Genomic DNA, 13,141 nt, shown 5'->3' on the forward strand with positions numbered 1-13,141 from the left:
AGTATGATTACTTCAATATAATGTTTAATTTAAAAAAAGGCAATGTAGCTAGGCAGGTATAACGCATGAGCATAATACGGGAAGCCTATCTCACTGATACATAAGATTTCCTTGGTCTCTGCCCCTGAGACAACAATCTCCTAAGTCTAAAGCTTTAAAAAAGTACTTACTGTTACCTTGTCACTGTACTAACATGCAGAACATATGAAATAAGATAGAAAATGTCCACGAGGGCCAGGGATCAAAGGAGCCCATAGATCCCAGGTGCACAGTAGGCTGTACCATCTAGGTTTGCGTGTCACTCAAACAAAAAACACAACAAAAACACTACACACTCTTCTCTAAAATCTTCCATGAGAGCTGAGGGTTCAAGTGAATATTTCTTTCTCTTCTGGAAGACTCCTCATGAAGGTGGTAGCATAAATAATTATCCACAAAGAACTGTCAGGCATTCATCCCTAATGAAAACTACTAAGCCAAAAGTAACAAAAAATATTTTAATGATATTTCTGTAGGACAAAATAATTAAACTGAGGCAGGCAGAGGAAAGTAAGAGAATCCACATAACCACAGCTTACATCACTTTAAATCTCGACAGCCCCAAGTGATGAGAATGAACCCAGTCCCAGCAGCCCAGGCTTCTCTGTTCCTCCTCTTGCAGGCACAGTTTGGGTAGAGACATCTCTTGAGCTCTTTCCCACTGACTTGTCATTCACAGGCATTCAAACTGTGATGTTTGAAACTGTCCACCTCCGCAGATCCAGGGACAGTGCCTCCAGTCCAAAGGCTCACTGCAACTGGCCCTCAGCCCCCTTCAAACTGGACTTCTGGTTTCTTCTTTCCTTCTGCCCCTGAATTTGGAAGAGCTTCTTCCTGAGGTCCTTCTGCTGCTTCAGCTTCTCCTCCTCCTCCTTCTGCTTGGCTCTGAAGTGCTCTTTATTGTGCAGGTGCCGCTGCTCCTTGGCCTTCTTCATCTTCTGACTGTGCACCGTACTCAGAGCATCCAGCAGTGCAAGGATCTGACAAGGACAAAAGCCGGTGAGTATCAGAATGCTGTCAGCCACCACACACTCGCATCCTAAGCACTAAGACTAGAGGCAACCCACGATCCAAATGAATATTAACTGCGTGAAAATGCTTCCTGTGCTAGGAAGTCATTGTTGGCATGGAGACACAGGTGTGATCGCATTTTACCTTTACCACCTCTGTTCATCATTCTGTGGACACTGTGTGCAGCTAACCAAGACAGAAGGGTTCCCCAGCCATGCGCCTGTTATCCCCCATGAAAAGCACAGGGCAGAGCAGGACCAGGCAAAGGAAGGGAAATGGACTCTGGCTCTTCCTCTGACTTTAGTTCCAGTGCCCTGAATAACTGAGACTACAGTAGAAACAGGAAGTGTGCTACTGAGAGTGTTCTTTTCCTATCTAAATGCAGCGTGCAGTATGGCATGGGCGACAGTACCTTTCTTTCATGAGGCTCGCGTATGACGGCCGGTCTCCGCCTGTCCTTTGGCACCTTGCCTGCCTTTGCTTGGGTCTTGGGCTTGTTCTTAAATGGCAGGGCCTTCTGCAAGGCTTTTGGAATGTGCAGTGAATTAAAATGTTTCTTTTGCCTCAGGATTGGCTGAAAAGAAAAATAAAGACTGTGACATATTCAAATTATGATCAATGTGCATTTAAAACTTCTGCATAAAATCTTCTCATTGGGTTGACTTTTCCACAAGATCAGTAACACCAGAGTCTGCTGGCCCCGAGAAATCAGGACTCAATCATCTGCCAAATATGAACTGCCTCAGTGGACACCCACAATTCTCAGTAAACAGAGGAACAGAGAGCTTATACTTACAACTCTCCCCCCAAAACCCACTGTGCCCATTTCTATGGTATGGAACTATGGGGTCTCAACAGAACAGATGAATAGATCCCAGTTTCTTTTCATGGAAATTTCAGGCCTTGTCTTTGGGCCACTGAGGTGCTTATTTCCCAGACTAACAAAAATAATCTAGCTTTTTATCTTGACTATCAACCACTCTGGATGTTTTTTTTGTTTGTTTGTTTTGAGATGGAGTCTTGCCTTGTCGCCCAGGCTAGAGAGCAGTGGCGCGATCTTGGCTCACGCAACCTCCACCTCCTGGGTTCAAGCAATTCTCCTGTCTCAGCCTCCCAAGTATCTGGGACTACAGGCGCACACCACCACGCCCAGCTAATTTTTGTATTTTCAATAGAGATGGGGTTTCACCATGTTGGTCATGCTGGTCTTGAACTCTTGAACTCCTGACCTCAGGTGATCCACCTGCCTTCGCCTCCCAAAGTGCTAGGATTACAGGCATGAGCCACCACAACTGGCCCACTCTGGATTTAAGGACAGTTCTTCCTTCAATCAGCAGCCAAAGAGTCCTGATTCCTGATTCTAATTAAGAAGTTTAACTTGGTATTCTATTTCTGATGGAAGGATGGCTAAAAGAAGGGAGACTCAAACAACAGATGAAGGCAAAATACTATGCACTGAATTTTCAAGGTAATCTTAAATTCTATGTTTAATTGAGATGACCCAAATCCTTTTTTTTTTTTTTTTTTTTTTTTATTGAGACGGAGTCTCGCTCTGTCGCCCAGGCTAGAGTGCAGTGGCACGATCTCGGCTCACTGTAACTTCTGCCCCTGGGTTCACGCCATTCTCTTGCCTCAGCCTCCCGAGTAGCTGGGACTACAGGCGCCCGCCACCATGCCTGGCTAATTTTTTGTATTTTTAGTGGAGACGGAGATGACCCAAACTCTTAACCGCCTCATAAATACTGTTAATAAATTGAAAGTTTTGCCCTAGGCTTTTATTAAAGTCAACTATATAGAACAAGTTTCTCCTATCTTGAAATGTATTATTAAAGACATCATCCCCAATAATATTCCATATTCTCTGTTTAGGAGCCCTGATTGTTTTCGAATTCAAGAATTCGGAGACATCTACTTGTTACAAAAGAGTAGAATGGATAATGGGCACCACATCCTGAAGTGTATTTTAATAAAAATTCATGTAAGATGATTCAAAATTTCATTAACTACTTTATATACAAAGAAATGCCTGGGAGACTTCTGTTTCCAGCAGAGTGGCAGACTGATGCCTTGAACAACCCTCTTATTACAAAACTGAATACTCCATATGAAAACAAATCTTTTCAAATGCATTGTTAAGCTGTGAAGAGAATAACAACAGTTCTGAGAAACCAAAATCTAAATGAAAACACAAGTCCAGGCAGGCACTGAAAACCTAAAATGAAAAAAAACAAAAACCGAAGAGGCCAATTGTCGGCAAGCATGTGGAACAGCAGGAACTCTTTAAACTGCTGCTGGTGGTGGAGGCCAAGCCGCTGTGCTCCCAGAACACGACACAGAAGCCTCCACACTGAAGCAGAGCACAGGTGCCCTGGAATCTCCACCCTACCTAGGGATCCTCCAGCAGAAGTGTGTGTGCCCCTGCATACCTGCAAGTCCCATATCCAGACCTTAGTGTTAAGGGCCGTGGGATAACGGCCAAAAATAGGAAATCATTTTACCCATCAATGGATAAATGGTGACACAGTCATATAATGGAACTCAACAATGACAATAAATCAATGTCTGCCATAGACAAGAACATGGATGTGTTCCGTAATACTCAACCAAAGAAGCCAGGCTAAATAGAATGTGCTGTATTTTATAAAAGTCAAAATCAGGCAGAACAAATCTACGTCAGGAACTGGGAAAGTAGCTATTTTGTGGGTTGGGGAGGCAGTGCCTGGGAGAGGCCACAGGGCGAGGCTACTGCTTGGTCCAGGGCGTGGCAGCTGGTGTGCTACAGTTCATCTAGCTGCACACTTATGATTTGAGCACTCTTCCGTATGTACATTAACATTTCAATAAAAAGCTTATTAAAACATCAAAACTTTCAGAAAAATCCACATTGCTTTAATAGAAATTAGCACATTAATGTTTTAAAAATACATGTATATGGTGGGGAAAAAAATAGTTCAAAAGAGTACCCAGTGAAAAGTTTAAGAGGGAGTGACGCCAGCAAGGGGCCGATCAATAGCCCCTTGCGCTCATCCCCTGACAAAGACAGCCAAAGCAGCCAACAACTATATTTTGATGAAAGTCACTAAAGGAGAGCCCCAGAGTGCATCAAGGAGTAGCAGAAATCCAGTAGAGCACAGAAAACTAGGATGGTCACATAAAGGAGAGAAGGAAACATCTGCCCCCCACCACCCATCCCCCAGAGGGATCAGCCTGAAGCAGAGGGGATGTCTCCCTGCGGGGATAAGGAAGCAAGAGGGGCCCAGCAGCCCCAGCACTCCCCTCAGAGAAGGAACTGACATCGTGCCCCACCCCCATGGACCAGCTGCTGCGGCAACGTGCCCTCCTGGACCTGGAACCACTTCGGGAGCATGTCCCACCCAGGGTGAGCAGCCACCACATCCTTCTTCCATCCTCAGGCTTTGCTGCTCTATATCACCCCCACCTAGTGGCCCACCACCCCTGAGCTGCTGTTACACTGTCTTAGGCCATTTCGTGTGGCTGTAACAGAATACCTGAGAATCAGTAACTTATTTTATAAAAAAGGTTTATTTGGCTCACCCTGCTTGTGTCTGAAAAGTCTGAGATCGGGCAGCACATCTGGCGAGGGTCTTGTGCTGCTTCATCTCATGGGGAAAGTGGAAGGGGAAACAGGTGTATGCAAGGGGCTCACATGGCAAGAGAGGAAACATGAGAGTCTAGGAAGCTGAACTCACTCTGATAACAATCCACTCCTGGTAACTAATCCAGTCCTATGAAAAGGCATTAATCTATTCATAAAGGATGCCCTGTGACCCAAATACCTCCCACTAGGCCCCACCTCCCACACCACCACATTTGGAATCAAATTTCAACATAAGTGCTGGTGGGAACAAACGATGTCCACATCACAGCATACACCCCACCCTGCAGGGCCACGCTGCCGTGCCCCTCCCCTCCCAGCTGCCATTGCACCCTGCCCCTTGGAGCCTGAGCTGACTTGGTGCCCTGCTTTCCAGGGAATCAGTGCCTTGGCCAGTCTCAGCAGTCACACCCCCCACCGCACGAGAGCTGAAGCACTGTCCTGCTTCACAGGGAATCAGTGTCTTGGCTGAGCTGAGCAGCCACACCTGCCAGGGATGAGCCAACATGGCTCCCCCACATCCCAGGAAAACGGCATTGGTTGAACTGGGGTACCTTGCCCTTCAGGACAAACAACTGTAGAACCCTGCTTCCTTGGAACTGGACTAGCCCTGGAGAATCTGAGTTGCCCAGGCACCTGCCTCCCCAGGGAGAGAAGTAGTTGCTGCACTGGTCCCTGCCCCCGAGGGCCCAAGCCACAGTAGTGCTCCATCATTCTGGGGTCCTTGTTGATGCTACACCTGGCCTCGCAGAGACTGAGATGCTGCTGTGTCCCACCACTGTAGGGTCAAGAGTCACTATCATGTCACTCCCATGTCCAGAGTCACTCCCATCCTCTGGGAATTTACTTCTTAAACTCTTTGCAAAAATAGAGCAAGAGGAAATAATTCCAAACACATTTTACCAGGCCAGTATCACCTTAATACCTAAGCCAAACCAAAACACACACACACACACACACACACACATACACATACACATACACACACACAAAACAAACAAACAAAAACTACAGGTCAGCTTCTCCAATAAATTAAACACTGATGCAAACATCCTAAAAAAATTTTAGCAAATAGAATTCAACAATACATCAAAAACATCATATATCGTGTTTAAGTGGGATTTATCCCTGGCATGCAAGGCTGGTTTAACATATGTAAATCAATCAATGTGATATATCACATTAACAAAATGAAAGATAAAACGACATGGTCACCTCAATTGATGCAGAAAAAGCATTTAACAAAGTTTAGCAACCTTTCTTGATAAAACCTCTTAATAGTTTATGTATAGAAGGAAAGTTCCTCAATGTAATAAAGACCATTTATGAAAAACCCACAGTCTACATCATAGTTAGTGGGGAACAACTAAAAGCTTTTCCACTAAGATTGAGTACAAGATAGGGATGGCCAGCCTCATCACTTTTATTCAATAGAGTACTTGCAAGAGCAATCAGATGAGGAAAAAACGGCAACTAAATTAAAGAAGTAAAATTATCTCTATTTGCAGATGACAAGATCCTTTAAGTAAAAAACTCCAAAGATTCCACAAAAAAGTGTGAAAACTACTAAATCAATTCAGTTAAGCTGCAAGGTATAAACTCAACATATAAAAATCAGTTGCATTTCTGTATACAAATAACCTAGCTGACAAAGAAATCAAGAAAATAATCTCATTTACAATAGCATCAAAGAAAAACAAAAACTTAGGAATAAACTTAACCAAGAAGGTGAGAGATGTGTACACTTGAAAACCATAAAACATTGATGAAAGAAATTTAGACATGAACAAATGGAAAGGCATCCTATGTTTATGGATCAGAAGAATTAATATTGTTAAAATGTTCACACTACCCAAAGCAAAGATACAGATTTAACACAATCCTCATCAAAGTTCTGATGGCATTCTTCACAGAACAGAATAAAACATTCCTGGCCAGGCGCAGTGGCTCACACCTGTAATTCCAGCACTTTGGGAGACCGCAGCAGGCGGATCATGAGGTCAGGAGTTGGAGACCAGCCCGGCAAACATAGTGAAACCCTGTCTCTACTAAAACCACAAAAATTGGCTGGGCGTAGTGGCACGTGCCTGTAGTCCCAGCTACTTGGGAGGCTGAGGCAGAAGAATTGCTTGAATCCAGGAGGCAGAGGTTTCAGTGAGCCAAGATTATGCCACTGCACTCCAGCTTGGGCGACAGAGTGAGACTTTGCCTCAAAAAAAAAGAAAATAAAAGAAAGAACAATCCTGAAACTCACATGGAACCACAAAAAACCCCAAACAGCCAAGAGATTACTGTGAAAGAAAAAGTTGGAGGCATCACACCTCTTGATTTAAAATTATATTACAAAGCTATAGTAATCAAAACAGTATGGTGCTGGCATAAAAACAAAAAAATAGACCAATGGAATAGAACTGAGACCTTTGAAATAAATCCAAACATATACTGTCAACTAATTTTTGACAAGGGCAAACAAGACAACACAATGGTAAAAAAGACAGTCTCTTCAATAATAGTGCTGGGAAAACTGGATTTTCACATGCAAAAGAATAAAATTGGGCCCTGATCATACACCATACACAAAAATCAACTCAAAAGAGATACAAGACCCAAGACCCAAATAAGACCTGAAACCATAAAACTCCTACAAGAAAACATAGGGGGAAAGCCTCTTGACATTGGCCTTAGCAATAATTTTTTGGATATCACACCACAAGCCAGGCTACAAATGTAAACATAAACAAGGAGGACTGCATCAAACTAAAAAGCTTCTGCACAGCAAAGGAACAACCAACAAAATGAAAAGGGAACCTACAGACTGGAGGAAATATTTGCAAACCACATATCTGATAAAGTGTTAATATCCAAAAATCAGTAAAGAACTCTTACAACTTAATAGCAGAAAAACAACCCAGTTGAAAAATGGGCCAAATAGGAAATGACCAATAGGAAATGGGGAGATGTATATTAAAATAATACAAAGCAGCAGACATGTAGGATGAACAAGTTAGAGATCTAGTGTATATCATGAGGGCTATAGTTAATAAAAATGTATTGTCTTTGGGATTTTTGTTAAATAAGTAGATTTTAGCTGTTCCTGTTACACACAAAAAAATCTAACTATGTGAGATGGTAGCTATGTTAATTTGCTTCACTATAGTAACAGTTTACTATCTATATGTATCCTTTAAGATCATGTGGTCAACCTCAAATATATAAAATAAAATTTATTTTAAAAAAGAAAAGTTTGTCTTCAATCCAGAAAGAACCACTATTACCATTTTTTGGTGTTCCATTCCAAAATATTCCACAAATATACAATTGTTCAATCAAATTTAACATTAGACGTTATACTTGAATATTCAAAGCACGTAAGAAATTATAGAAAAGTGTCTGGGTGACTCCCTGTCTGTAGAGCACAGGCTTCATCTCCACTAACACACACGCGACCAGTACCTTATACAGAGAGTCCTTGTTCGCCTTTAGTCTGACGCCATGGGCGAGCCTGAGTTGGCCCATTGTCCGCATTCCTGACCAGGTGTCTTTCTCACCCACTGGTTTCAACAAAGATGTTACTGGGTTATAGAAGGCTGGGATGGAAACAGGATACCAAGTTCGCATGAAGACAATATCTGAAAAGAGAGGTGATTTACTTTAACATTTTCAAAAGAAGATTCATATCCATATTGTGAAGAAACAAAGAATAAAACCTTCACTCCAAACTTCTCTACCTGGCTGCAAAGTATCTGAAGGGAAAGCTCGCTACGGAAACTATTCTCATAGATCACAGAACTGTTACTGGGTGTGGCCAGGGGACTGCAGACACAAAGCGAATGGGCACACCGCATAAGACCGGGAGATCTAAGGCTGGAGCTGCTCAACTCTCTAGAGACCTGACTCCAGCCTCTCGTCACACTGGCTAGAAGTCAAGCATGAATGGTAACACCCTGCCCTGAACACTACTCAAGACACTCACCGCTCATCAGCAGCTTATCCTCAAAGCTGGCTCGGAAAGCTCCTTCTGGAGCTCGGAGTGCTTTCTTGATCTGCCCCCTTATCCCACTGACAGTTCGAATCACAGCACCTTCAAATTTGGCCACTTCCAAGGCAGAATTAAACATTCCCTACAGGTATAGCAAGATAAAAACACACACACACAAAATCATATACTTTATGCTTTACTTCTTACTTCAAACATACATCCTTGATTAAAGAACAAAAACAACTCACTGAAGGGTGATAAAATAATCAAAATGTATTTGCCCCTGAAAGTGGAATTACTACCTCAAAAAGAATACAACTCTTTCATTTTCCCCAAAATAATCATGTCAGTTCATGGGCATGCTCATCACTGCTGTCTGTGTGGAAGAGAAGCTCGAAGAGGGATTTACTGGACTGAACTGGCCTAGGCAGTCTTTGCTGGCATCTCTCAGACTGGACTGCAGCCCAGATCCTTTTACTCAGGTGCATGCACTTAGAACATGAAAACAGTAAGATAAACGCCGGTGGTATTATTACCTTATATTGCAAGAATATTTTATGGCTTTCTAACTCTGTGTTTTCAATAGAAACATCCCCACTAATGAAATTCTGAATAAATGCTGCTCAAACCAACCTCCCCAAATACTGAAAAACAGTACATCCGTTTCTCTGTACCCTTGCCAAGTTGTCTGCAAATGCTTTGTCGATTTTCCTACTGAATGGTTAGACAAACTTGTGATTTTTTTCCCTTTCTTAACACAAATAAAAAAAGTAGGAAACAAAACCCAGTGGATAAAATGACATATTTTCAATATGAGTTCTGTGGCAGTCTCACATGGAAGTTATGAGTAACAGCCTCAATTCCTAAATAGCTGTTTTACCACTGCTTTTTAGAGCATATTTAAGTAACACAGAATATAAAGGAGCAAACAAAATATGAAGTTTATAAAAGATTTCAAACACTTTTCTAAAAATATGAGGCCCATATTTTAAAGGTATTTCATTCCTTTTCTCAAACAATATGGACATTTATAAATATGAGAATATATAGATATACAGACCTTAATAAATGAAGTGTTCTTGAACATTTTATATGGAAAACCAGTTAGCTTTAATTTCTTCACAATTTTTATGGATTTATCCAGATCAAGAACAACTCCTGTGACAGCTATCCGAAAATCAGGCTAACAGGAACCCCAAAATTTGAAAATAGGAATAATATCAGCAAGAGAAAAACTTCAATTCTATGTGACACAATAAATTACCAAAGTCAATTTTACTTACAATTAGCTAAGAAAAACAAGAGAGACCATCTGAACTTGCAACCCAGTGGTTTGACAAAAGCAATCCAAAACTTTAAAGTTGGTAAGCCAAACTAACAAGGGTGACTTGAGGCCGGGCACAGTGGCTCATACCTGTAATCCCAGCACTTTGGGAGGCCAAGGCAGATGGATCACGTGAGGTCAGAAGTTCAAGACCAGTCTGACCAACATGGCAAAATCCCGTCTCTACTAAAAATACAAAAATTAGCTCAGCATGATGGTGCACACCTGTAATCCCAGCTACTCGGGAGGCTGAGGCAGGAGAACCGCTTAAACCCAGGAGGCAGAGGTTGCAGTGAGCCAAGATCGTGCCACTGCACTCCAGCCTGGATGACAGAGTGAGACTCTGTCTCCAAAATTAAAAAAAAAAAAAAAAAAAAAAAAAAAGGGAGACTTGAGTACTTTCCTGAGAGTGATTTCAGAGGAACGTAATTTCACTATAATGATTTATTTGCAATGAAATGGAAAAGAAAAATACAGTTGCAATGTTTAGGAAATTAAAATTTGGACCTCCAGGGCAGATTCCACCTGCTCATTATTCTGCTTTCTTCCCTGTTAAATGGGACCAATAAACCCTGCCCTGTCTGACTGGTCAAATGAAAATGGAGTGAACAGACTGCTACCCCAGCACGGCTGCAGGGAGTCTCTGATGGCTCCTCGCAACCTCATATAGTGCTTAGCACATGGTAAGTACTGCTTAAGTACTTGCTTAGATAAATAAATGCGAAAGATGCACAAAAATAGGAAATGTACCATTATAATTCTTCCACCTCCCCTCCTCTAATCCCACACCCTACTGAAAAGGATGTAGGAAGATTAAAAGCAAAGGGATATTTACTTTATATTAATAAAAATGAGTAATTTTCAACTTAAAGTCTCATGTACATAATAACCCACACTCAGGATATATTTGTCAAACCAATCTGTAAAAGAAATCATCCAAGATAGTTACCATTATGCCACTGACAGACTGTATTGCCAAGAAACCAGTTCCCTGTGGAGTGATAAGGCCTTAAAGGAAAAGGAAAAAAAGAAATATAGCAAACCACAAATTTTAGATTCTAATTTAACATACTGGATATGGACATTTAGATTTGGATATAGATTTACATATATACTCCAAACCACCTCCCTGCTCCCAGAAAAGAGAAAAACCTTAGGAGTGGAATTTTATGAAAGAAAAGCACAAAGCTATAATAACGCAGCCTGTAAGGTTTAATCTCGGCAATAGGCAAGTTATTGTAATCATATTTTACCCCAAAAGGCTGCTCCGCTATGCATGTGCTGTGGGGTATACTTTAGAAGCCTTTGTCTTCCATTGTGGTCTTTGATATAATACAGTGGGATGGTCTGAAACCTCCTCCACCCTACAGAAAATATGATTGGATCTCGGGACTTGAGGATTTTCTTATACCAGCGATGTTTCTTCAGACGCATCTGAGGGGATGAGAGGGTAAGACGATTGATGGAGGGGAAATCCACAGAGCCTCAGGCACCAAATATGCAGCAAAGGGACCCATCTGCACGTAGCCAACATTTTCCTCACTGTTGCCCAAGCCACCCAGGATAATGGGGTAATGGGGGTCAAAGTTCTGCACAAATTCACAGGGAACATTTTCAATCTCAACGCGGACGTACATCCCAGGTCGAAAACCCTCATACTGAACTCTGGCTTCATCATCTTGGTCTTCAAATTCTGCGCGATTCAGCTGTACATGACGGGGAAAAAAAAACCCTGCATGCTGTTATCTGTAATAAACATAAGATTAACATGAACAAATAAGCAATTTCTAAGTAAAGGAACTGTGGACAGAATTATGTAGGCTTTATCCTATTAAAAATACTACACATTTGGCTGGGTACAGTGGCTCACGCCTGTAATCCCAGCACTTTGGGAGGCCGAGGCGGGCAGATCACATGAGGTCAGGAGTTTGAAACCAGCCTCGCCAACATGGTGAAACCCCGTCTCTACTAAAAATACCAAAATCAGCTGGGCATGGTGGTGCGTGCCTGTAGTCCCAGCTACTCAGGAGGCAGAGGTGAGAGAATAGCATGAACCCGGGAGACGGAGGTTGCAGTGAGTCGAGATCGTGCCACTGCACTCCAGCCTGGGCAATAGAGCGAGATTCCATCTCAAAAAACAAAAAACAAAAAACAAAAAACCTACACATTTTACCTCTACAGTCTGCTCAGAATATGTCCCAACTGTTTTCTTCTCTCCTGCTCCAAGGGACAGCAAATGTAGATAACTGTGGGGCCCTGCGTGCCCGAACACTGGAAACGTCCCCAGTCCACACCTTCTTTCCTTCCTTTCCGAACAATTCTTTCACACTTTTTATGTAATTGTAACTAATTACAATTACATAATATTTAAAATGCAGTTCCTCAATCACACTAGTCACACTGGAAGTGGTTCATATCAACCTGCAGCCAGTGTTACAATATTGGGAAGCACTGACGTGCATCTCGATGATCACAGAAAGTTCTATGGGCAGCTCAGGCACAGATGATTTGTCCATGCCTCTACTCAGGGCCACACATCACTTGCTCACTAGACACCATCCACTCTTCCTGGACTTTATTCCAACAGCTCTTCCCGGACTTTATTCCAACAGCTCTTCCCTCTGTTCTCTCTCTTATCTCAAAACCTTTTGATTCCACTTCTTCCACCAACAACTGCTTCATTTCTCTGCTTCTCTCTGCAGCAAAACCTCACAAAAGTTTTCTGCAGTTGCAGCCTCCAGTTCCTCTGCTCCCATTCTCCCACATCCATGAAAATTGGTGCTTGCCAAGATCGCTGAAGGCCTCCACGCTGAAGGACTCCTCCAGTGGTCAACTCTGCCTTCACCGTAGTTAACATGGCAGCGGGATCTGAACAATGCTTCGCCTCCGTGTACAACTGGCCTCCTGCGTGCCTGCATGCTCACACTGCTTCTCCCTCCTAGGCACTGCTCAGGACTCACGGCCACAATCGCCCCATCTTGCCCATGCCAGTCTTGCTCCTCCCACTCACTCTGCACTCAATCCCCGGCCACCTCACAGTGTGAAGTGGCATCTACATGCTGAGGGCTGTACATCTAAGTCCCTGGCCAGACCTCTCTCTCCAGACCTGACACTCCGCTTGTCTGCATGATACCCAGCCGAACCAAACATCATCTTCCCAAAACTGCATCTG

The 13,141-nt window shown here is 42.7% G+C and overlaps 1 protein-coding gene across 1 annotated transcript in view; it reads right to left on the reverse strand.

Annotated features, from left to right (window-relative positions):
* Positions 1-490: 490 nt before the first annotated feature.
* Positions 491-13,141, reverse strand: part of LOC112135129 (ribosome biogenesis protein BMS1 homolog) — a 46,109-nt gene continuing 33,458 nt past the window's right edge. The window contains 8 exon segments of the mRNA XM_054523246.2: positions 491-1,019; positions 1,463-1,624; positions 8,120-8,295; positions 8,640-8,787; positions 9,706-9,828; positions 10,919-10,977; positions 11,223-11,403; positions 11,463-11,675. Coding sequence (XP_054379221.2) covers positions 789-1,019; positions 1,463-1,624; positions 8,120-8,295; positions 8,640-8,787; positions 9,706-9,828; positions 10,919-10,977; positions 11,223-11,403; positions 11,463-11,675 — 1,293 coding nt within the window. The 3' untranslated portion in view covers positions 491-788.

Source organism: Pongo abelii, chromosome 8, assembly GCF_028885655.2.
Source record: "Pongo abelii isolate AG06213 chromosome 8, NHGRI_mPonAbe1-v2.0_pri, whole genome shotgun sequence".
Taxonomy (NCBI): domain Eukaryota; kingdom Metazoa; phylum Chordata; class Mammalia; order Primates; family Hominidae; genus Pongo; species Pongo abelii.